The sequence below is a fragment of the Bolinopsis microptera genome, chromosome 8 (assembly GCF_026151205.1).
Source record: "Bolinopsis microptera isolate Bmic1 chromosome 8, MBARI_Bmic_1.0, whole genome shotgun sequence".
Taxonomy (NCBI): Eukaryota; Metazoa; Ctenophora; class Tentaculata; order Lobata; family Bolinopsidae; genus Bolinopsis; species Bolinopsis microptera.
This window is the reverse complement of record NC_087079.1, coordinates 7,066,135-7,091,856: the sequence shown is the minus strand read 5'-3', so window position 1 is coordinate 7,091,856 and position 25,722 is coordinate 7,066,135. Positions and strand designations below refer to the sequence as shown.

General features: G+C 40.2%; 1 protein-coding gene across 6 annotated transcripts in view; it reads right to left on the bottom strand.

Annotated features, from left to right (window-relative positions):
• LOC134819525 (plakophilin-2-like) overlaps positions 1 to 25,722 on the bottom strand; it is a 98,644-nt gene that overhangs the window by 16,306 nt on the left and 56,616 nt on the right. For 5 of the 6 annotated variants that reach the window (XM_063829498.1, XM_063829500.1, XM_063829503.1 and 2 more), the window contains 5 exons: positions 23,235 to 23,320; positions 22,250 to 22,544; positions 21,630 to 21,880; positions 2,671 to 2,753; positions 2,296 to 2,422 (listed from right to left, as the gene is read on the bottom strand). In XM_063829498.1, the coding sequence (XP_063685568.1) occupies positions 2,296 to 2,422; positions 2,671 to 2,753; positions 21,630 to 21,880; positions 22,250 to 22,544; positions 23,235 to 23,320 (842 nt within the window). Of the gene's footprint in view, positions 1 to 2,295; positions 2,423 to 2,670; positions 2,754 to 2,918; positions 4,448 to 21,629; positions 21,881 to 22,249; positions 22,545 to 23,234; positions 23,321 to 25,722 lie in introns of those variants that run through there. The other variant, XM_063829497.1, reaches the window with a different exon arrangement.

The following is a 25,722-nucleotide window of genomic DNA, read 5'->3' as shown; positions in this document are numbered from 1 at the left end:
TAGACCAACTCTAGAAAAACTAGATCAACTGTAGACGAACCTGACCAACTTGAGTTGGACCGGAGGGTGTGCCATTTCTCGGCAATGATGAGGTTTGTCAGATCCATGTAAGTGAGTCGCATGCTGACAGTAGAAGGGGGAGCAGTCCCGCTAACATTCTACTCCTTCTAGACCAACTTTAGATCAATTTTAGATCAAGTTAATGTAATCTCCGATATACTTTTAATTAACTTTAAGCTCGGTGCGACAAATATTTAATGTTATATACGCTAATTTAAGATATGATGTCAACTTGAAGAAAATGCCACAACTACCCCATCCTCTAAAGGAACTAGCAGGAACCCGTCCTTTGAAGGAATGATCGCTAAACTGATAGTTAGATGATAACAACGTTCTGCAACTATTATCAAGCTTTATTAATCATCAACAACCTTTACGTAAACTGTAGACAAAGCGTCGATGAACTCTAGCTTAAATTTAGATACATCTTTGATAAACCGAAAAGCGTTTTCGGACAAACTTTTCTATAAACACGAAACTAACCACAGAGCAAACAAACTAAAAACCAACTCTGGGGATTCCCGACCTGACCCGTGTCGAGATTTTAAAAATTAACTGAAAATCAAATTTAAATCAGCTTTAAAACAACCACACAACAACTTAACACCCTTAAAAACAGAAGCGTTTTTTAATAAATTTAGAGCGAAAGACAGCACAACAAAACAATGTGAAAATTGGGTTTTAAGTGGCGGTATCGTGAGAGGGTAAGACTAAGCAGCGGGGAAAGTAAAACTGCAGCATGTAATATGACTACTTTACCCACAGTATCACTGATTAATGCGAACAAGCTGGGAGCAGGTAATATATTCGGGGAGGAAGTGAATTGTACCTGTCAAACTTTTAAAGATAGCCGTGAGTTAAAGTTAAAAAGAAACGGGCAGCGGTATTTTTATCTGTATTACAAACAATAATTTCCTGGTTATCTGGCAAGAGGTAGAAAGGGTCGCAGGGTAAAATAAAGTGTTGCAAATAATAAATGTCGTTATCGTTGCATCATCCAGGCTTGAAATGTAATTACCATCCAAAGAATGACAAAAATTCCACTGTCGGGCGACAAATCGGGAAGTACCCAGAACTCAAGAGAAATGTGTGTAATCTTCAGGGAGGCGGTTAGATTAATCTTAATGTTAATCAATTAATCATTTGTTTACACAATAGTTGAAAATATGACACAATGAATAATGGAACGACATTATTGCATACCACTAACTACACACAGGGAATGGGCAATGAGATAAACAGTTAATCACACATTACATTTACATGATAGAGACAATAACAGCTCTCTCGATATCTGCATTATCAGAGTTTAGTAGGGGGGAGGGACCAATATTTTACACTCATTCTACACTCTCCTGATGTAAGTATGTGACAAATTTAACAAACGGAAACAAAGACAGATACCAGGAGCGTAACTACTAATAGGTAGTATAAAATTATAAATACTACCTAGATTATAGAATTACCATAACCTAGAATCAGCTCATCAACATTTATCAAGATCCCTGTTTGTGAAGGTACGTATCCGGACACGCCCACTGGTGAAGCATTAAGCCGTCCCTACTGTGAACATAAAAGCCGCCCGACGGTAAAATTCCTTCTCTTTCTATCGGTTTTTTAATCTTACTTTGTATTGAATTTTTGCTTCTTTGTGGAGAGAAAGCAGAGTGTACTTGTATTTTTGGAGAGCTGCTCTGGCACTGTTTTGGATTTTCGTTTTAAATAGTTAATTTTATGCATATTAATATTTGTCGCATAGAAGCAAGCTGGTAAATAATGTGCTTCCTCTCTTTCGTTTTCCTTTTGCCTATTTTTGTCACCACCTACGACTTCTACTAGTTGTAGGTGGTGACTACTATGATAAACACCGAGTCGGCGGAAAAGCTATACTTTCAGGACTAAAAGCCTACATTTTGCGTTGAACTGGATGGAATGACGTGAATACGCTGTCCCCTGCATGATATTTCAAAGATATATGATGAAAGGCCCATCACCACAACTGCGTAACAGCAGTTCCGACTTCCGGGGGAGTAAAACCACATTACCACAGTTAAGGTGAACAATGCCGCAGTGATGGTGAACAGTGCCACAGGGGTGGTGAACAGTGCCACAGGGGTGGTGAACAATGCCGCAGCAGTGTCATCGGACCACAAGATGATACATATTAATACACATACACGTGACACCAACACGACACAACTTTACAAGATTCCTGCCCGCAGACATTGGACTCACCATGTTGGCTCTGGTCGTCCGAGTTGTGACGGTGAGAGTTGTGTATCGCTCGTTTCGCAAGGCTGATCCGGGAGGTATTCGTGGTTCTGGAACATTCGCTCATTGGAGAGTGGGACAGGCCCGTTCTCTGTGAGGGAAAAGTGGGGTTATTACGAATACAATATAATACTAATATCACGTACAACGGCCTCTACACAATTAAGCTGTAATCTTCATATATTTTTGGTTTGTGTTGAGGCTTGGAACTAAAAGGTAGGAACTAAGGTACTACCTAGGAACTAAAAGGTAGGAAAAAATAATACAGACAACCTTCAACCTGTCGCACAATGATACAGAGTGTAAGTATCACTGAAGAAAATGGAATTAGCCATTTACCTTATCCACATAGTGTTCAGCGTCCAGGAAGGGCATAGAGGACGCATACCCTCTAGATTGGGGACACGGTTGCGGAGACAGAGCTGAAATAATAGTCTGTTAGTCACGAATTGGACTGACGTAATGTTATCACACAAAAGCGATGGCACCTAAAAACATAATATCAAATCATATTCTTCTTGATCAACGAACATGGTTAGTTAATTTTTGACTTTTCTACCCTTCCCACACCCCAGAAGTTATTCTACCTTGATAGTAGCTATCAGCCAGACTAAGACTACTCCCCCTCAGTCCACACAGGAACCCAGTGGAGCCCCGTGCTTGTTCCATCACATTCACTAGAGGCCATATTCCGAACTCAGCAGCAGCATTATCTGTACACTGCGGACAATTGTTCTCTACCGTAGCAGACATACCACCGTCCTGTAAGTGCTTTGGACACAAGATGTAGGGATAGTTCCCTTCCTCCATAACAGTTGAAGGGTGACGGATGTAGCACTGGGACGGCTTGATCCTCACTTTTTTGCGTTTTCTAGCGCGAGCCATATCAGCGTTTAGAGATTCAGGCAGTATAAAGGGTTCATCTTCCTCTTCTGTGTCGTGGTATTCAACACAAATCTCCTGAGCAGATTCCTCAACAAGAACCTTGTCAAGTTCAACAAGAGCGCTATCAATTTCAACTTCTCCCGGAGAGGCTGGACGGTCTTCCAGGTCACCTGTTGAACTTGCCTTTTTCTTAAGACGTTTGTAAGTCACTCCATCTACCTGGAACACCTCGAACATCTTAGCCTTGGAACGGAAGGACATGTCCTCCGGTTTCAGAGTGAGGTTCCTCAGTCCGGTCTCCAAGGTGTCAGAACAGTTCCCATCCAGCAAGATTAGAGGTGGTTCAACATACTCCTCCTGGTCGGACTCCTCACTGAAATCACACTGGCTGGCAGCACTTTTGTTATGTAGACTCTCCTCCTCAGTTTCAATACCGCACTTATCTGGGAACTGTTCGGATAGTCTACCTAACACGAAGGTTGTGTCATACTCCTGATCTACTGGGATGATAGTCTCTCCGGAGGAGTTAACTGTTCCGTCAGAATTATTGACCGCCGTATTGTCCTCATTAGAATTATTTACATTTGAGTTATTATAGTCATTAATATGAGAGTCATTAGTATAATTGTCCTCGTGATCGTCCTCCAGCAATCCTCCATTGTTTTGGGGAGTTGGGGTATCATCAACTCTATCCTCGTCTGTGATATTCGGCTGAGAAGTAAAGGAACCAATACTTCCCTCCGACACGAAGGTATCAGATGAGGAGTTAAGATCGTTAAACTGGAGCTGACTTCCTAAACTGTACCGGTTCAACTTCCCACTCTTCAACTCCTCTGCTTTATTCTTCAAACTCAGAATCTCAAACAGTTTATTAATATCGTTCTCCGATTTGTACAGTCTATCATTGTGGTCCGAACTCTTCTTCCTCTTGCGGATATCAGGGAAAGAGAGATCAGGAGAGAAAGTATTGATATCATCGCTGGTAGGTGAGAGGACGATGCTGGGCTCGTACTGAGCTGATCCCAGCAGGGCGGCCGTGCGAGGCTTACCCAGCAGCTTAGTATCGAAATCAAACTCTGATACGATCGCGTTTAGTGAATTTTTGATTCGCTCGAACTCGAGTATCATAGATTCAGAGAGTATTAGGGAAGCCATTTACCATGGTTGAGGACATTCCTACGATCGGGCTGATGGAGCGATCATGAGTCCTGCGAAATTAGTAATATAGTAATATTTTGAGAATTACTGTTTTACTGAAATTATGGCAGCAAAATGAAAGTTTTTTTGAAGATTACGACTTCACTGAAATAATGACATTTGAGAACGATTTAAAATACGTGTTTAGCAGAAACAACAACACGATTGAATGACAAACGAGAGATAATGTTGACGTTGAGAGCAGCTTAATAACGCTGTTATAATTATGTGCATCACACTGTGCATGTCACGTATCACATGTTTAAACTTTGTTTTGCTAATTGTACAATTCATTGAACGAACTGCGGTGATCTCTGCAACAATCGGCAAAGAAAATAATGAAAAAAGAAAAAACGCAAAGAAATGAGAAAATAAGTGTAAGAAATGAGAAAATGTGTAGAATATAATGTGATAAAGACACGTGATAACTCACGGGAAATCTTTCTTCCTTCTTTCGAGTAATCTCGAGTAGGAAATTAAGCACTGAAATCGAATTATGAACCAATTTAAAGTTGCAATGAACGATAAGATAAGATTAATGCATCCTCCTTGAATACACACATTGACAAGAATAATGACGCATAATTCGAGACACGAAAGCTGGATATAGATTATTTTTCATTTATTGTGAGCAATCTAGCATGGAAAAAGAATACGATTATGAATATTTCTATGAGAATAACGAATATTTAATATTCATCGACGTCCGTACTGACCAATACAGTCGAACAAAGAAAATCATGTCCCAAATATGGGCAATCGAGATATATCATTTAGTTCCTACGAACCGTGACACTTCCAAACTTTGATATTTGTAACAAACAGCTGCTGCACCGGCAAGCACTTACTATATATCTAGAAATGGCATAAATAAGGGAACAACATGTTTCGAGAAAACAGAATTCTTTGAATTTAACGTCACAAATCAGCGGTTCACAACACAGACATTTTGTGAACGATACAGCCTAGCTCAAAGTTTGAATCAGTGTTTCCTGGATACTAAGAAAAAGTTAAAACTGATACTTGACCGTTCAACATGGAGAAATGGGAACAATTCAGGATTGTACTTTGAAAATAGAAGTACGGTTGAACTACGACAATCAGACAAAGAGAAACAAACAAGCAGATACAGACTAGTCATCACAACTGCGACACACTTTCTATAACAACAACTATAAAGCAAATACTGACATCCATAAGTAGTGACCATCCTTATAGAGACACAAATGCTTGCTAATAATAAATCTATAACAATATTGCAGGAGGTGTCCATTGTAACGCATGAGATCAGATACAGTACACTTATATTCTAAATGTTATAGTACTTGTAATAAGCAACAAAGGAGGTTATTTTAAGTTAATATAAACCTTATAAGTCATAAGTTGTTTTAACATTTAAATAAGTATTTATAGCTGGACTTGATGCATCACGAGAAATTTATAGAACGTTACTTCGTTAACAACGGAAGTAGCTGCAGAGACAAAGTCAAAAAATTTTAAGTGTCGACAACAATATCGTGCGTGGCGGTTTAGTAGAAGAAAGTTCTCGATCATCTCACGAATATAGCAGATGTGGTAAGTGGCAAGTACTGGCAGCCTTGATAAAAGATTAAGATAAGATAAGAATAAATGACGAACAAAATTCAATCACGCCGTGTAATAAACCAGATAAGGTCGATAACAGAGTATATTAAACTCTGGCAGTAGAAAATGAGAGGGAAAAGGCAGAAGGAGTTAACCAAGGCCGCTACAGCGGGACAATAAGGAGTAAAGAGAGGGGGTAGTTCTACACGACATCAAGGAGAGAGGGTAGTTACCAACCAGGAAATCATGTCTATACTATATCCAGCCAACCAGAGATTATTATTATCATCAGCACAGTTATCATATCCCGATAATATGATTTTCATTAGCAATTTACTGTACACACTAATTATAAATGCTCATATGTCACAGTAATTACCAGGTATTTTCCACTATCGTTAGTGATGAGGCTCGTGCGCTAAATGAGGGTTGGGTGACCATGTGGCCAAACTGGGAAGAATCTTGGAGGGGAGGGGCAACAAAGGAGAGGAGAGAATGGGAAGGGAGTTCATCGCAATTTTCAACGTATATTCATTACCAATTCCCAAATAGCATGACTTCAAACAATCCAAGTTAAATGCAATGATGAACCCTCTTTCCTAATCGAGATATGCATGAGTGGAGCCAAGTGTAAGAGATGATTCAGACTTCAGAGCTGGTTTCAGTTGTAGACTAAAACGGAAAAGCTTGGGAGAGAGTTTGTCTGGGATTTACCGGATGCTATTGTACTAGGGATAATACCGAGTATCCGGCCTAATTGTCTCTGTAGTCATGGTAATTGTTACTGTAGTCATGGTAATTGGAGATGAATACAATTTAGTGGGAACTGATGAGAAGTTTGTAAGTTTTTGAGACCAGATCCGGCAGTTAATTTTTTAATGACAGCGTTAAAATGTATAAGTTAGTTTCAAACGAGAGTTGGTTAACCAGGTTTAACTGGAGATCACGAAAACTAAGAGCTCGGTGGAACAGACACTAAATACACTGTGTTGGCAGACAACATCCACCACCAAGTAAATGCATTAAAACCATTGCAGACCCAGTGTAAAACCATTGTAGAACCCGTACAACAAGTATTAGTGAGAATAAGGCTGTCGTGAGGCGGTGTGTTAATTCTTATACCACCTGTGAAGCATATAGTAGTAGTGAAGAAGATGAAGTGCACTGCAACCTGTTGTGACCTTGTGTGAACTTGTGAAGCAGTAGCAACCTGCAGTAACCTGTTGTGACCTTGTTGTGAAGCAGTAGCAACCTGCAGTAACCTGTTGTAACCTTGTTGTGAAGCAGTAGCAACCTACAGTAACCTGTTGTAACCTTGTGTGAAGCAGTAGCAACCTGCAGTAACCTGAAGTGACCTTGTGTGAAGCAGTAGCAACCTGCAGTAACCTGTTGTGACCTTGTTGTGAAGCAGTAGCAACCTACAGTAACCTGAAGTGACCTTGTGTGAAGCAGTAGCAACCTGCAGTAACCTGTTGTGACCTTGTTGTGAAGCAGTAGCAACCTGCAGTAACCTGTTGTGACCTTTTTGTGAAGCAGTAGCAACCTGCAGTAACCTGTTGTGACCTTGTGTGAAGCAGTAGCAACCTGCAGTAACCTGTTGTGACCTTGTTGTGAAGCAGTAGCAACCTGAAGTGACCTTGTGTGAAGCAGTAGCAACCTGCAGTGTCCTTGTGTGAACTTGTGAAGCAGAAGCAACCTGCAGTAACCTGCAGTAACCTGCAGTGACCTTGTGTGAACTTGTGAAGCAGAAGCAACCTGCAGTAACCTGCAGTGACCTTGTGTGAACTTGTGAAGCAGTAGCAACCTGCAGTGACCTGTTGTGACCTTGTTGTGAAGCAGTAGCAACCTGCTGTAAAGATACTGAAAACAACGGGGGAAGTTTAGCACACTTGCCAGCCTTGTCAAGGCTGGCAAGTGTGCTAAACCTTGCAAACTACCTATCACTACTCAGTACTCACACATAACTAGTGAGTAGTGACTACAGTCGGCTACCTGTCACTATACTGGAAACGGTAATGACTACAGTCTGGGTTCATTGAGGAACTCTATGAAAACGGTACATACCAGAAATAGACAAGAATAGAGGAAACCTGCCAAAATATCACTTCCCAAAGCAAAAGAACTGACTAAGTGACTAAAAGAACAGACTACAGATAGCAGATAACTATACGACACAACAACCAGTTAATAAGACGCCTCCCTCGGTGTATTTAACAGAGACGCATTATCATGAGCCATGCGCCGCGTTATATACACATTAGTGGATTGCATGCACGAGAAATGATGAATATAATAATAGGTGGTAATGAATAACCGTCACGGAAATTATGTCATGGAATCTTCATTAGCTGTGGTTCCTAAGGAAATGGGAAGGAAGGAGGAAGTGATAATACTACACGCGAACCACCGCCTGGAGCAGGAATGTGGGGTAATAATATCCTAACAATTTGGGGAATTTAGCATAAGTGCCAAGATAAACATGTGTCATCTGTAGGGAGGCACTGTTGAATAAAAGAGAGCCAAGCCTAGCCTCAATTGAACGCGGCACAACGCTCGAATTAGCCCAGTTCACAAGGCAAGTTCTAGCTGAAGGGGGAGATATGGCAGATGGAGAGCCTGCAGGCTGCAGTGCAGGTGGTAAGCATAGGTTGCCAAATCGGTCTGGACGAGCACTGGGGGTGTAGCCAAATAAACGTGAAAATTATGTATACAAACCGGCGTGATTAGCCACTACTATACTACTACTAGCCACTAGGTAGGGTGGATATTACGTACGGGAAAAGTTAACAAGTAAAGTTAGTTGAGTGCCTGGATTGTGGTTACCACACCACCAGCCTGGGAAAACCAAGTATCTTAGAGGAACACAACAGAACTGGAGTGACTTGTGATTATTAAGTAATACATCATACTACTCATCACACACAGCAACACTGCACAACGTAAGCCACATCACCCGTAAAAACCATCAGAGTAGGTTGAAACAAACAAGGGAAGAGTGAAAGCAGAGAGTAATCAGGCCACAACCAGACAGAGCACATGATCCACTTCAGATCACATGATCCCCTCGTAACACGTGACGTATCACGTGTTAACCAGGAGGATACACTAGCGAGGTCTTAAAGAGAGCTGCTTCACACTTACCACAGGATTGTAGATACAACAACATGGCACTGGTGTTGTTTGGGTAAGATGTGTTATGAATAATATTATGAAGGAGTAGGTTATGCTAGATGGAATAAACGAGCTGTCTCTTCCTAGAGAGGCTAACGACATTTAAACTTTTGACGTTTTTAAAACGGAAAAAAGACGAACCATGTTTAATAATTATTTAATTGTTTCAGAGGAATGGACATGGGATAGATAGAACCAAATTGCTGACGTGGTGAACAAAATTGTGAGATGGTCTAAGCTGAAAGATAAACGGGTGAGATCCATCAATTTCAGGCGCCTGGCTGACCTGACACTAATCACCCGGCACTAATCACCCGGGTCATTAAAAGCAGTGAATGGCTACTTAATAGCTTAATGAGATAATGGTAGAAGTTTGCAAACGTGCCCAGCAGGGCCGGACAGGCGGACATGCCCCGGCAGGAGGCAGGAAGCAGGAACCTAGTTTCAATACCACAGGGCACTGTAAAGTATTATTATTAGGACAGTAGAGGTCACCATGGCTGGTCAGGTAGTTGTTATGCAGATGAGTATGGATAATTGGGTCATGTCATGTCTCAGTATTGTAAAGATACTGAGTCACAACGTGAGCAGCTAATTAGCAGCTAATTGGATGGTAATTAGGGTCATGGTAGGGTGGACACAGCGTAACAAAGATACGGAGGGGACGGGAAGTAAGGTTCACTACAAAACAACAGTCACTGAGTCACGATCAAACACAAAAACACAAGTTCAATCAGTGGGGGCGATGTAGATTAATCACAAAGCCCGGTCACAGTTACAAGGTTTCTGGTTGGTAAGGTTTCCCTCCCGGCCCCCTTAACCTACTAACTTATGTAATGAGCTGGGGTTATAAACCGTACCAATATAGCCTTATTAACAAAACCAAAACATGTACACAGACAACGTGACCATTGGAATGACGTGGGTATAAAACCACACAGGGAGAATATCGGATAATATTTCTAGAAAACCCGGAGGCTAAAGTGAGGCTGAAATTAAATCAAATCGTAAATGTAATCCATCAAATCACGTCTGGACAGTTACTTAACTTTACTCTAAATACAAATTATGTACAGGAAGATGCTGGTTAAATTTAAAATGATGTCTGAATTTAATTTTCCGTCACGCGTGATCCCATTCAAGTATGTAGTTAGACTTTAGAAATTGGATTGAATATTTTAAATTTAAAGTAGGATTTTAAGTTAAGAGAAGCGGTTTAAATCGCGTCAAGAAGCAAATTCAAAGCGCTTAGACGACAACACCTTACACTCTTACAATATGGCAAGGCAGCTGGTACAGAACGGATGTGAAGAGTGGTCACAGGACGACGACAAATAGTCAACTAGTCTCCTCGTGGGAGTGTATTAATTATGTAAAATTAATTACATATTATGCGAAAGCAATTGCAATATTAACACCTGTATTTTTCATTACTAAAAACAGTCGATAAGTATCCTTGCATGTGGCGTGAAGAATTGGGCAGGCAGCGAGGTTGCACTCAACTTCTGATAACTCAATGCCAGGAAAATGCTCTCTACTCGAATAATTTGTGTACATTATAATAAGCTGAAGCAAAGGCCCCGCCTTTTTCATTTCCGATAGCTAAGCTGTAATGGCTGAAAATCGTCTACAGCAGATATAAGAAACAACAACAGCAAGGTTTTTGTGGGTAACCACCACCACACAAGTAAAGGTAAATATAAAGCTCTAACAAACCACATGACACACCAAACTGATAACAAGGGTTCTCTGAGCAGTAACCGCGGTAAATTTACCAATCGTTTAGGAACGGATTAAGAGGCTACCTGGACAAGCGTACAAGGGTAACCAGGGGTTTGAGGCTTACAAGGGGTGAGAATCACAAAGTCCCGATAGTTATCGGGGATTACATGAGAGGGTTTGAGTGGCTGAAGGGGCTGGAGGGGGTCACGTGTATTACAGTTAATTTTGTAGAGAAAATTTAAAATCAAGCTCCGAGAAGTTAAACTTTTGGAAAGTTAAACTTGTGAGAAGTTTGATTTTTGTCATACTTTGAGAATTGAGGGTGGGGAACTTGAAATCCAACACTGAGAATGTAAACTTGTGTAACATTTGAGAGACGGGGGGAGTCAGGAGAATAAGAAATGTGGTGCGACAAATAAGAAAGTCAAATCAAATCATAACATAAGGATATAATATGAAATTTTGTCATTATTTATCAGGAGACAAGTGCAGTATTGTCTGCATACAATTTCAACAAACACCTAGAAAGAACCACAAGATGAAAACGTAACATTGTTACAATAAGAATCGGTGAAAATTAGATGACCAGATGTTAAAATCAAAGTCTGCAAAGTTTTAAATGTGAAGTTAAAAACATTGATGAGACTTTCAACGGGGTACTGAAATCTGATGACTCATAACTTGACGCCAAACACAGGAAAACAAAATAACCAGAGATTACTAAATCAACTTATAAAATTTACCTAAATCAAAGTGGAAAGTGGAAACTATTCCATTAGACAGCTAGTATCAATTAAAAACACCCAGACCCAATCAGACAGCCCCATTCCAGTCATGTGACTGAAACCATGGAAACCACCCAATTAGCGACAAGAAACTGACCGGATATAATAGGTGTGAAATACGGTAGTAGCATGATGTAACCATGGTGATGGACTCACAAGTGCCCAATTTCCACGGCTCTCTGTTGACAAAGGAGTGGCCGGTCTTGCACATGGTTTACTGGTACGATTAGATTGAAGGTGCACGTGCGATTCTGGAGAAAGGTTGGATTTCGGTTTGAGTCCCTAGCAAAAGATGTCTAGACTAAAAGCGTTTGTAGATTCGTAAACTAACTCAGTAAGAACTGATTGTGAGCCCCAGGTCTTAGATGACAGAAATTAAAACCACAGAATAATCCAACTAAACTGCTTCCAATCATGAAGACGATTAAAACAATCACTAACACGCAGGTGTAAAAGCTGGATTAGTTCGACAGGGGTGATTTTTGGTGAACTTATGTTGTCGAACTATAGTCCGTGCCGAACTAGAGTACGTTAATTGCTGTAAGCACCTCAATGGTGAGTCATCAATCTCAAGACAAAATAACTTTCAATCTTAACGATGTTACATATTCAACAATACAAGGACGTGAAACAAATATCCTACAAATATTCGGGAGCTACAAGATCACTCACATCTTTTAAAACAAAGAGCTGGAGGACCACGAGAAGATGTTCCCATTGCATGCCCACATTATTTAGGCACATGGGCAGTGTGGTGTGTGGACGGTGCCCTTAATATTTGTAGATTCAAAGGGCGTGCAAGCACGAGTAGATATTCCGGTAATAATCCACGAGACGCACAGATTTAAGACGTCGACTTATCGTTTATCTAAACTTTATTGCTGAATTGATTACAGAGTTTATTACTGAGTTTATACCTTTATTATTTAACCTAATTGCTAGTATTTTAAACAAAAGGGGTCACAATAGTAGTAAACGGCAGCGTTTATCAAAGGAGCGATTAGGACTTGGGTTTAGTGATAAGAAACGTAAACATTGCATTCCACACTCTGTGTAAAGATGACTACATTTCGTGTAAAGGTTACTACACTCAAAGATAAGAAGATGGTGACTGGATTTCGAAATTAAGTGCACATATTATGTGAATTGTGAAGCCTTATTATACTAAAGCCTTTTTATACTGGAAACAGGTAGGAGGGGCCAGATGTTTGGAAATTTGACTCTTATAATCAAACAAATCGGCTTCTCGGAAACGAACTAAGATGAGTATTACGCTTTATTATTCATAACTAAAGTCAAAATATAACAAAACACGACGATTAGTCACAGAATGAAAATCCCACGGCTAATTACTAATAGTAAATACCCACTCTGATCCCAGTTCTACAACATTTCAGTGTACACACCATTACATAACACTATAATAACAGATATATACACAACATACTACAAGTACAATCCTCACCACCACAGACTCTACAGTCTGTAGAGGGAGCCCACGTGACTTATTACGAGCAGCTGATTGGTCCTAACTCGCCCACGTGTCACAATCCACAGCTGTGATTGGTCAGTGGATAAGCGGACGTTAAGCACTTAGCGGTTAGAGGAGATGGCTTGAGCTGTGAGCGCTTGAGGGTGCGGATATTATACAGGGCTGGGTTCAGAGCAATCTTCTCTTGGCACCAAGCCTTACAGGGCACAAACTACTATACACCAAAACAGTGTTTAATTCTAGCACAATCAAATCTGTTCAGTTGAAGTGCCACGACCAAGGGCATAAGTATAGAACCCTCGAACCTACTAAAAAGAGAATGATCGAAAAATGAGGATTTACCAAAAAAACAAAGTACACTCCGTGTTAACGTACCTAAAGTAAGTAACTAGATTAACTAGGAAAAGCAGAAGTATTCATGACAGATTAATGACCTCTTGACGTATAGTCTGAATGTAAACGAGATGTCTAGTAGTATGTGTAGGCTCCTAGTAGAGCAGACATACCAGAGCCGTTGACATCGGGTAATCTCATTAATAATGGATACTGATAACACTGTGTTAACATTCAGAGCCAGATGTTAATAACAGAATAATATGCCGTATTTGAGAAATAGCTGTACCAACTATAACCTTGTCTGCAGATAGATTCAGGGTACTATTGATGCATTTTGTGACTTAATTTGTTGCGTCTCAAATCAACAAAACCGAAATAAACTCAACGAAATGGACAAGGTTCCTCGCGCCTTCATGACGTGTAAAATTGTAATTGTAAAGTACGCGCGACACTTTGATTAGGCGTGGGCTTTACCTCAGAATCGTGACGCCGGACTTATGGCGTCAGGCGTCGTATTTTGTGCCAAATACCAAATGGACGCTGCAATTGTATTGTAAACGAGAGTGCTTTACTAACAACCTCTGAATGGGCGGAGAAACGCTAAGTTTGACTTGAAACACCCACAGATTATTACTTAACTAGTTAATTATTACTTAACAAGTAAATACTAACAGCTAGGCTGGAATAGTGATCAGAACGTGACAGTACAGAACCAGCTGATAACAAAACTATAATTAGAGGTTAACTGCAGGTAATTGTAAAACCAGCTCATACAACCTCTCCAGAGCGGTTAAAAAGCGGTTTATCCGCAAATAATAACAGAATGACTTTATTTTGAGGCCATCACTTTTAGATGGTCGTGGAAAATACTGGAATAGAATCTTCCAGAAGAATCAATGAAAACGTTACAAACATTACAACATATGATGCTGAGCAAGATAATCCTCTATCCTCACTCTACACAGCCAATCAGAACTCCACGGTTCGGTCACGTGGGTTACTATGGTTACTGCTAGTCGCTAGACGGCACGGTCACGTGGGAGCAACTTCTCAGAGCTGGTTCCAACTAATTGAAACATGAGTAGCAGGCCGAGAAGTGACGATGTCATCGAATATAAACGGAGTGAGAGAACTAGTTGAGACTGTGTGTGTTTATTAAGTGATAATAGTTAAGGGGCTGTCTGCAATCCTGGGGAGAGAGGAAGTGCTGATCAGTTTAACTTATTGGGGCTGTTAAAACATTCCAAATATTTGTTTAAATATCTTAAATTGTCTCGAATGATAAGCGCCGGACCATCAATAAATATGTCAAGAATTATACCTAGGTATTCCTAGTGGATAGCTGCTGTTAAAAACCAACGCGGGACAACAGTTGGTAACAGAGATGGTGTAAACTAGAGCAAATTAACACTCCTGAAATCTCACAGCATCTCTCAAACACAAGCGGTATGTTTCACTTCTAAAATAAGATAATAATCTGACACGTGATTAATGCCCACGTGTTCAATAGTTCTATAGCCGGAACAAGCATGGCACTATGTCTCGGTGGTGAAACGTATGCGGAGGTAGTGGGATAGTATCGCGGTGACATTAAACACAGGCTGAACGTATTGAGGTGATTAGGGCCTCACTGATAATATGAGTAGTAGCAAGCTAATTAAAAAGAAGGCAAAAAATTCTTGATGGAAATCTGAGTTTCACAAAATGTTCATAGGTTTAAAAATCAAAATGATTTGAATGCCAAGAAAAAAGTAACAAACAGTTGAGAAAGCGAAAAAGATAGCCGGAAGGCGAAACTACGTATATTTTTTGAAAGTGAACATGGAAAGAATCGCGTAGAACATTTAACAAAGCTTTCCGTTTCACAATTTAAGAAAATAATCACTAGTGAGAAAGGAAATACCATAAGACCGGCTACTTATGCTAAAATTCTCCGACTATAACCCATCGGCCGAGTTACTCAAACAAAAATTTCACAAATTGTTCACCAAAACAAACGGTATTCAAAGACAAATTCCGGGGCACATCTAGTGTGACCCCTAATTATCATAACCAGCTGCTTCAACCTGCAGTAGTGATACACTCGCAGGGATATATTAGATTATGATTTATAGTGTGTTATACAGAGTGGCGGTGATAATTCCTCCATCTCAGCTAGACAGTCAGGTTGTAATTTTTATAATTCTTGTTGACTGATAACTCTTGGCAGCTTGACAATGTTAGCATGTTCTATTAGAGTATTAGGAATTTCAGTATGTTCAGTATGTTTAGTATGTTCTATTAAAGGTTAACGTGTCGGAACTTGGATATACATTCCGATCCTGTAATTGCATTTAACTCATTATGTGCGCTAGTTTTTTTATCAAGAAACCATCTAACTTTTAAAATATTAAATAATAAATGGCTGCACTCAAAGTAAAACGCCCAATGATAACCAGCTCACCCAACCTAAACCATCAACACGTACTGTGAGGTTACACTAAACAGAGCGTACAGAAGGGAGTGGTTAGGTACTGTGAGGTTACACTAACCACAGCGTACAGCAGGGAGTGGTTAGGTACTGTGAGGTTACACTAAACAGAGCATAGAGAAGGGAGTGGTTAGGTACTGTGAGGTTACACTAAACAGAGCATAGAGAAGGGAGTGGTTAGGTACTGTGAGGTTACACTAAACAGAGCGTACAGAAGGGAGTGGTTAGGTACTGTGAGGTTACACTAACCACAGCGTACAGCAGGGAGTGGTTAGGTACTGTGAGGTTACACTAAACAGAGCATAGAGAAGGGAGTGGTTAGGTACTGTGAGGTTACACTAAACACAGCGTACAGCAGGGAGTGGTTAGGTACTGTGAGGTTACACTAAACAGAGCATAGAGAAGGGATTGGTTAGGTACTGTGAGGTTACACTAAACAGAGCATAGAGAAGGGAGTGGTTAGGTACTGTGAGGTTACACTAAACAGAGCGTAGAGAAGGGAGTGGTTAGGTACTGTGAGGTTACACTAAACAGAGCATAGAGAAGGGAGTGGTTAGGTACTGTGAGGTTACACTAAACACAGCGTACAGAAGGGAGTGGTTAGGTACTGTGAGGTTACACTAAACAGAGCGTAGAGAAGGGAGTGGTTAGGTACTGTGAGGTTACACTAAACAGAGCGTAGAGAAGGGAGTGGTTAGGTACTGTGAGGTTACACTAAACAGAGCGTAGAGAAGGGAGTGGTTAGGTACTGTGAGGTTACACTAAACAGAGCGTAGAGAAGGGAGTGGTTAGGTACTGTGAGGTTACACTAAACAGAGCGTAGAGAAGGGAGTGGTTAGGTACTGTGAGGTTACACTAAACAGAGCGTAGAGAAGGGAGTGGTTAGGTACTGTGAGGTTACACTAAACAGAGCGTAGAGAAGGGAGTGGTTAGGTACTGTGAGGTTACACTAAACAGAGCGTAGAGAAGGGAGTGGTTAGGTACTGTGAGGTTACACTAAACAGAGCGTAGAGAAGGGAGTGGTTAGGTACTGTGAGGTTACACTAAACAGAGCGTAGAGAAGGGAGTGGTTAGGTACTGTGAGGTTACACTAAACAGAGCGTAGAGAAGGGAGTGGTTAGGTACTGTGAGGTTACACTAAACAGAGCGTAGAGAAGGGAGTGGTTAGGTACTGTGAGGTTACACTAAACAGAGCGTAGAGAAGGGAGTGGTTAGGTACTGTGAGGTTACACTAAACAGAGCGTAGAGAAGGGAGTGGTTAGGTATTGTGAGGTTACACTAACCACAGCGTAGAGAAGGGAGTGGTTAGGTACTGTGAGGTTACACTAAACAGAGCGTAGAGAAGGGAGTGGTTAGGTACTGTGAGGTTACACTAAACAGAGCGTAGAGAAGGGAGTGGTTAGGTACTGTGAGGTTACACTAAACAGAGCGTAGAGAAGGGAGTGGTTAGGTACTGTGAGGTTACACTAAACAGAGCGTAGAGAAGGGAGTGGTTAGGTACTGTGAGGTTACACTAAACAGAGCGTAGAGAAGGGAGTGGTTAGGTACTGTGAGGTTACACTAAACAGAGCGTAGAGAAGGGAGTGGTTAGGTACTGTGAGGTTACACTAAACAGAGCGTAGAGAAGGGAGTGGTTAGGTACTGTGAGGTTACACTAAACAGAGCATAGAGAAGGGAGTGGTTAGGTACTGTGAGGTTACACTAAACACAGCGTAGAGAAGGGAGTGGTTAGGGGGCTGGAGACAGAGCAATGATGGCTCAACATTTAAAATACCTGTACACTATTGACTACTGACAGACAGAGAGAGGGAAGCCAGTAAAATCAATAATGCAGATTTAATAATGGTAATGGAATCTTAATGCACGGCAGATCACCCGGAGAGATTAACCTGGATCTATAACATTCCGTGAAAGGTATTTGACAGTACGATCCTCCAGGTCAATAAAAAGGTCAAAATGAGAATATTTCAGCATACCACAAAGCACGGCAGTCGAGGGACCGAATATAAATCCTGCCGAGCAGAGAACAAATTGAACATTGCCAAATAAGGGGAAATGTTGAAATCCCACTCTGCTCGAAGAGAAGTTTCAAATAAAAGATCTCGAGATGGTCTCAGCGGGTCGAGATCTCGGTAAGGGATAAACTCTCTACACTTGACAATAATATTGTATGAGGGGATTCTCCCTCTCAACAACCAATCGCTACAAAGTGGTGTCCCTCCCCTACTAATGGTTAGGGACAGAGCTCTAACTTTATAATTGTATTTAAGTCGAAAAATACGGCCCAGAAAAATGACACAATAGGGGGTCTGATGACGTAGAACCAGGGAAAGAACAAGCAGACTAAAGGGCTAGTGCAGCACCGTTTTTCAAACTGAAAAATACGCAATACAAATGTTCCCGGTAATCAGAAAGGGAGATAAAGCTCTCTCAACACCCGGACACTGCACCCGGGTTCTGGGCACTGCACACTGCTCCACACTCCACTGAACAATTCCTGAAAGTAGTGTAGTCTGTAAGGGGAGAAGAAGGAGAGGAGGGGTATGATCGTTATAAACAGAGGGCAGGTACACGGATCATGTTGCAGATTAAGTGGTCTTTTTACGTTCTACACCGCACCACTACGGTCCCCCTCCAGAGAGAGGGGCCGGGGCTGCTCTGAGGGGGCTACTGTGCAGAGCATCAGTACTAAACAATCTGCTAGGGACCCGACCAGGGTCCAGCTTCATTACAGGGACCATAGAAACGAGCATGTCGTGGTGACCGTGGAGGGTTTTATCAATAGAGTTACTATAATGTGGAGCACACGTGGATACTGGTGGTTTATCGGTAATTATTATGGGTAATTGGGTAACTTTAACCATTTGTTATAGATGGGTATATGCCAGGATAAGAGGTAAAAGCTACGTTTGTAACGAGGTTACAGAAACACAAACTAACACAGGGTCACACCGGAAGAGTATGTCAGAAACACGCCAATCTTGCGAAACCTAACTGAGGAGAAGACGTCAGCCTAAATAAAGTTTCCGACTGAAACGAGTCAACAAGACCCCGGAACACAAGGGGACATCACTCCGGAACATAAGGGGACACCACTCCGGAAACATAATATACCTGAGGCGCTGTCTGATTAGAACCGCACATTGTATTCCTTATCTCGCAGGGGACGAGGGATCAGGGCAAGGGGGCTGGTAATTCCCGGGTGCAAATTTACAGATTATACCTGGTGAATTACAGGGCTCAAAAAGAGAGCCCCCGGTTGTAGAAAGTCACAGTCCCATCATTGGCAACCGTTTTAGCGGTGATTGTGGATCAATCGGAGGAGGAGGTTTTCAAAGAACTGCCGCCATAGTGGTTCGAAGTTAAGCGGCTAAAACCATTGGGAGACCTCAAAGATAGGGAAATTAATTCTGGAATTAAGATCACAAATTAAGGCTCCATGATAATTATATTTCATCAGCCGTAAATTATTCTACTCACTACAGTCCAGCTTCTTAAAGTAAGCGTATGATAGGCTTCACAAGAATTAATTGACGGGATTAAATTCGAAGATCTGATCCCCAATGGCGATTCAGCTCACTGATTACTAAATTTAAGGTACTTGATTAGGCTCCAAGACAGTGAAATTGGTATAAACATTCCTAATGGGGGTGTTTAGGGACGATAAGGTTCTTTGTGGTTTCCAATTACCGCTAATTACCGCTAATTACCGCTATTTAGCATGGTGGATTGAGGCTGACTCTAATTATGTCCATTATTGTAATGAGGTTCAATTCATTACCGCTGTTTAACATCTGCCATGTGTCTCATAAGACATGGGCCTTATAGGAACATGTGCAGGGCAATGATTAAACCGGCCATCTCAAACTAAACGTGGAGACTTCATTTCACCTTCATAATTATTAATTTATATGAATAATAGGAAAAAATTAATAATTCATAAGCCAATTTGCGTTTTAATCCACGTGGGTAGAGATGAAGGACTGGGGTAGAAATGAAAGATCGCAAGGATAGGACAATGTTGTTGAGATGATTGCTGGGGATGGCTGTAAAGAACAATGTCGTTGCATTAATAATGTTCGTATGATTTAACCAACTCGAACAAACGAGAATAACTCTAGAAATTCTAGAGTAATATTATGTGGCTAAGAATGGTTAAAAGTATCGTGCTTCAGTAACACAGCTCTTAAAAAGAGTTTAATTCAACGAAATAAAAATTCTCACGCAGAAAATATCGACTTGACAATAAAGATGCTGTTTTAGGAGTACAGTACAAGCGATAACAAGCATAGATTCAAGAATGATCACTTGTCGATCAAAATAGTGAGCATTTATCAAGAATAAATCAGTATCGCGATTTTGATCTTGTGAAACTCAAAATGCGATTTAAAAAATTTCAATCATACTGTAAAATGCTGTCAGTAAGGTTAAATATCGGTAATTTTCATACCAACAATGAAGCTTTGAACCATATTTGTGTAATATGGAAATAAACACAATTAGCACTCCTTGAAACGACCTTGTTCTTTAAGCGAATGTATCAAGCGATATTGATATCAGATATCAGATATCAATATACATATCAGATAACAATATCAAAATCTAGATCAATATCAGATATCAATTAATATGTATCAATCACTGCATTAACAGTTCGCAGCGATTAACATACAACCCCCCTAAACCTAAACTGAAGTACTCTACAGTTCATCCTACAATACAACAGGCTACTTGTCGTAGAAGTGCGGTTATCAAGCACCAGCAGAAAACAACCGAAACACAGTAAGCAAAGGGTGGAGCGGACTCAGCAGCTGTATTGAGCATATCACGTGATCTGTACGCTGTGTCACGTGATAAAATAACAGTGCATGTAGTCATGCAATATACATCGGTTCACTGATCGAGCTCATATGTTCAGAGCAAATTGAATTGCTTTTCTGAGTCAATAGTAAAGCTGAGAATAGTAAGATGGACGGGTGGCAAAAAGAAATCATCCAAGCAATCACTGTCAGGAGATGTCCAAACAAATTGAAATGCAGTTAGACCGCAACAGGTGTCAGGTAGGTGGCATTTTTAGGTCGCGATGTTTTTAGCGACAAAATAGAAGCCGTAACATTGAGGACCGGAAACTATTACACAAAGGGCGCTATACAAGCTCAGCACTACACATCAAGGTGCGAGATCTTATACTGCACAATAATATTTATCAATTTACAAGCAATTTACCACCTTGCATGTCCAATTTAGCTCCAGTAATTATTAATATCAACCATGCTAATGGGGCTACCGGTCTATCTCTCTCTTTACAGTCCCACTTTAAGTACTGCATTCTTTAAGTGACGTCAGGCTAATGGTTCGTCTGGGGGCACATTCTTAAAACCCCCGAATTATTAATTAATTATTGGCGCTCCCATAACCCATCAAATTCTTAGCCCCTTGCCAGTAGATAAAATTCATATGATATGTCATATGTTTGTTGTCCAATGTCCATTGATCAAGAAGGACAATGAACTTTAATTATCGCTAATAACAATGGGTTCCTAATGGTAATAAAATCAAGATATGATCTACCACAACCCAAGCCTCAGCAGGGTACATGATATGATCTACCACTATCACCTTCCCTCTACAAGACTTTAACCAAAACCCCACTTACCGTTGTAAGGAGGCGGTGAGACGAGACCACTGATCTGTGACCCACCCAACTGGTTCCGGGGGAGACTGGCCGAGTGGAGGAGGCCCTGCTTCATTATAGCACCGTCTGAGAGCACCCGGTCTCGGGGGTCACGTGATAAGCTGTTCATGTGATCACGTGATAGCGAGTTTATGTTGGGGTGGTCACGTGACAGGCTGTTTAGCTGGTCACGTGATAGACTGTTGAGGGACCCGTTCTCGGCGATGGGTAATCTGAAAAAAGAAAAACATTAAAGTAAAACTAATAAAACATTTCAATACAATTAACAATTATAGGATATCATCGTCAAGAAATCAGTTAAATAGGAGATATATTGAAAATATATTAGTTCACACCTGATGTACAGTTACTATGGTTACCTGATATGCATTGCGAAATATTACTGAGATCGTGCTACGAATGGCACAGCCAAAAATAAGAGTATCGAAATTGCAGACGAGTATTATAGCTATCGTAATCAGTACTGGAGAATGAATGATTTCCACGGCATTCTAAACAATCTATTGGCAACATCCTGATGCTTCTCGAATAACAACCGTAAAGGAAAAGATTTTAAACAACAACAAGAACTCATAACTCACTGCTGATACGGAGCGAAGACTGGGTCATGGTGGTCCCCATTAGGATCTCCCCTCGAGAATTTAGTGAAAGCTGAAGGCCTCAAATTGAAGTCGCGCGATCCTTTAAAATCGTGGGATCCTTTAAATTCACGAGATCCTGCTAAGTCACGTGATCCGTTAATGTCACGTGATCCGTTAATGTCACGTGATCGAGGATGAAGAACTGGTGGAGGGGAGGTCTGGTCGATGTATTTAGTTGGGTAAAAGTCGAGGTCTGGTGTGTTGGAGGAAGAGGAGTAGCTGGGAGGTTGGGAACCTGAGGAGGAAATATCGATTAATTTTTTCCGTTCACCCTTTTTATTTATAAAAAGGCAATAGTGAAAGGTTACGAATGGACGTTTTTGCAGAAAAACGTGGATTTTGGAGAACGTTGTAGGTGGGTTAAAATATGTCGTCGGTACGTACTTCCGTTAGTAACCATGTCAACTAGCGTGCAGTGCAGCGCGCGAGTATTGCTTGCGGAGATATGATGTATACAGCTAGCCTGTCAATGAATGCGCGGCGCGACTGTATTTTAATGTATAATATGTAGTATATACTATATAGTATTAGGTAATATGCCCAATTTATGTAGGTGGCATGCGTAGTATAGTGTACTGATGTGTATCAATATTATTATTATGAAGTGAGCTGATTGGATTATATTTATAGTTATAGTGAATGGAAATCTAGCGTCCGCCAAAACGAAACAACGGGCGCAATTCTTGTTAATTAACTAATTAATTAATTGTCTAAAAGTTTAGTTCACTATAATACATGTCGCATATAGATTGTAGGTGGTCGGTTTGTTGGGATTAAATAACAATTATGCCTTACTTGGGTAAAACTGGATATCCACGAAATCCGCTATTATGTATGACCCTTTAAACAACACCTTCAGTTTAACAATGAATCAGAAACTATACTGATCTATGAATTATCATGTAAAATGTAAATCCTAACTTACTAGGGAGGCCAGTGTCGTTACTGACAGTTTCCATCTTTATCTGATCATCAGAAAGGGGAGGCGGGGGCGAGGGAGGTGGCGAATCACTGAAATTAGGGTGGTTAAGATAGGGTTTACAAACACAATTTTTGAGATTAGATGAACAATTTTTTCGTTGGTTTAGTGTAGAAATTTAGAACGCCATTATATCAAATAAGGAAGTTTTCATCTGACAACATTCCGTTTTATATCAATACTTGAAGCGTGAATCTTGTGAGGTATCAATGGATATTAAATGTAAAAAACGTTCTCATAACACGTACAGTAACGTGATTACATAACAGTGACGTCATTATTTATATGCAGATTAGAAATACATAATTTATATATTTATCCGGAATAGTTTTTCTGATTTATTTACCCCGTAATGTTCGGAACGTAAGGAATTTCAACGCTCTCAAAAATGTCCGAGAGCGTGTTAATCTGCCTAATGTCGACTGGTTTCCTCATCAGATGTTTTACAGCCTGTTTTGAACCACGTCAATTCTTTACTAATTACTAACAGTAACAGTAAGAGCGATACAAAATATGCAAAGGTGTAAATTCAACAGAGATATTTGATGACAGTCGCCTTAACAACAACAAAAAAAACTCAACAATTCGTAAAATATTCAAAGAATGAGAAAATATTCAAAATGTGAGGTTAAATCATAATAACTCATAACAAGTCTGGAGAGAAGAAAAAGAAAATAATCTCATAATAAAATGCACTGTAATGAGAACGGTAATCATGCACTCTCGCACTGGACGAGTCATTATGAAGCAAGATACAGAGTGTATTAAAACTTAGAGCGTGGTCAGGGTGGATGGCCGCTGGTTAGTTTTATTCACGGAAGGTGACCGGTGTCCGTGGTTTTTAAAGTGAGAAATCATGATGGATATAAAGCGAGATTGTGTTATGCGCGTGGTGGTTTTTATTATAAAGTTTGAGAGTATTAAGTGTTTTTATAGAGACTGTCATATAAAATTACCATACATGGTTACCAATATATGAACCATGGTCGGTGGCCTTAATGTCAAGGTGGTCATACCAGACGCGGTGGTTGATCCAGAATATGGTTCCAAAATTAGTTATTTGCATACATAAACTATTAATGTACCTAAACTATTAATCTACATGAATTATTAATCTACATTGACCAGCAGAGATCGTTTGATAGGGCAGGCAAGAAAGTTATAAATATACAGTCCAAGGTTGGCGTAAGGTTTACAAGATTCAGTAATATATAATTCAGTAATATTTTAATAACGTAAGTGTCGTCAGGTATCCTGTGAGAATGAGGCATAATATCCATTATTTAATTATTTAATTATTGAATTAAGGACCACGTGTAATCCAGTAGGGCGAATAGTTTGAGGAGTTTAAATTTAGAATGATATTTTAAATTCGTGCTTAAATAGAAAGATAGTGGCACCAATCTAACTCTGCAGTAAGAATAATTTAAAAGGTTAAATGACAGTAGCTTTATTTTTAATTTATTTTTGAAGGTCGGATATTTTTTCACGCGCGATAAGATTCAGATTCTAATATAATCATCGCTATTCCACAATTCATGTATACATCATGGTATACATAACTTCAATAACGTAGATACATAAAAGCCCCGCGAATTGTTGTAATGATTCTGAGGAAAAATTCATCCTGATCATAGGAGCCTTTTCATTGTCGCAATAAATGGGAAAACTACAAATTTTGCAGAATCGTTACCCCGTGAAAAGTAGACCAGTTTAAAGTGTGTTAAGTGCGGTAAAGTGTGCACTGAGCGTGTGATCTGTCAACTCCACAGTTTTAAAAACCTAGTGATGACAAGTGTTATCAATAACCGTGCAAAACAGTGCAGTTACTTCTACCACTGTTCCACTTTGGTAGTTCTATACTCGATAATAACTTAACACTACTAAATCACAGTAACAATACCTAGATACTAGGGTACACTAATACCTAGATACTAGGGTACACTAATACCTAGATACTAGGGTACACTAATACCTAGATACTAGGGTACACTAATACCTAGATACTAGGGTACACCAATACCTAGATACTAGGGTACACTAATACCTAGATACTAGGGTACACTAATACCTTAATACCTAGATACTAGGGTACACTAATACCTAGATACTAGGGTACACTAATACCTAGATACTAGGGTACACTAATACCTAGATACTAGGGTACACTAATACCTAGATACTAGGGTACACTAATACCTAGATACTAGGGTACACTAATACCTAGATACTAGGGTACACTAATACCTAGATACTAGGGTACACTAATACCTAGATACTAGGGTACACTAATACCTAGATACTAGGGTACACTAATACCTAGATACTAGGGTACACTAATACCTAGATACTAGGGTACACTAATACCTAGATACTAGGGTACACTAATACCTAGATACTAGGGTACACTAATACCTAGACACTAGGGTATCAC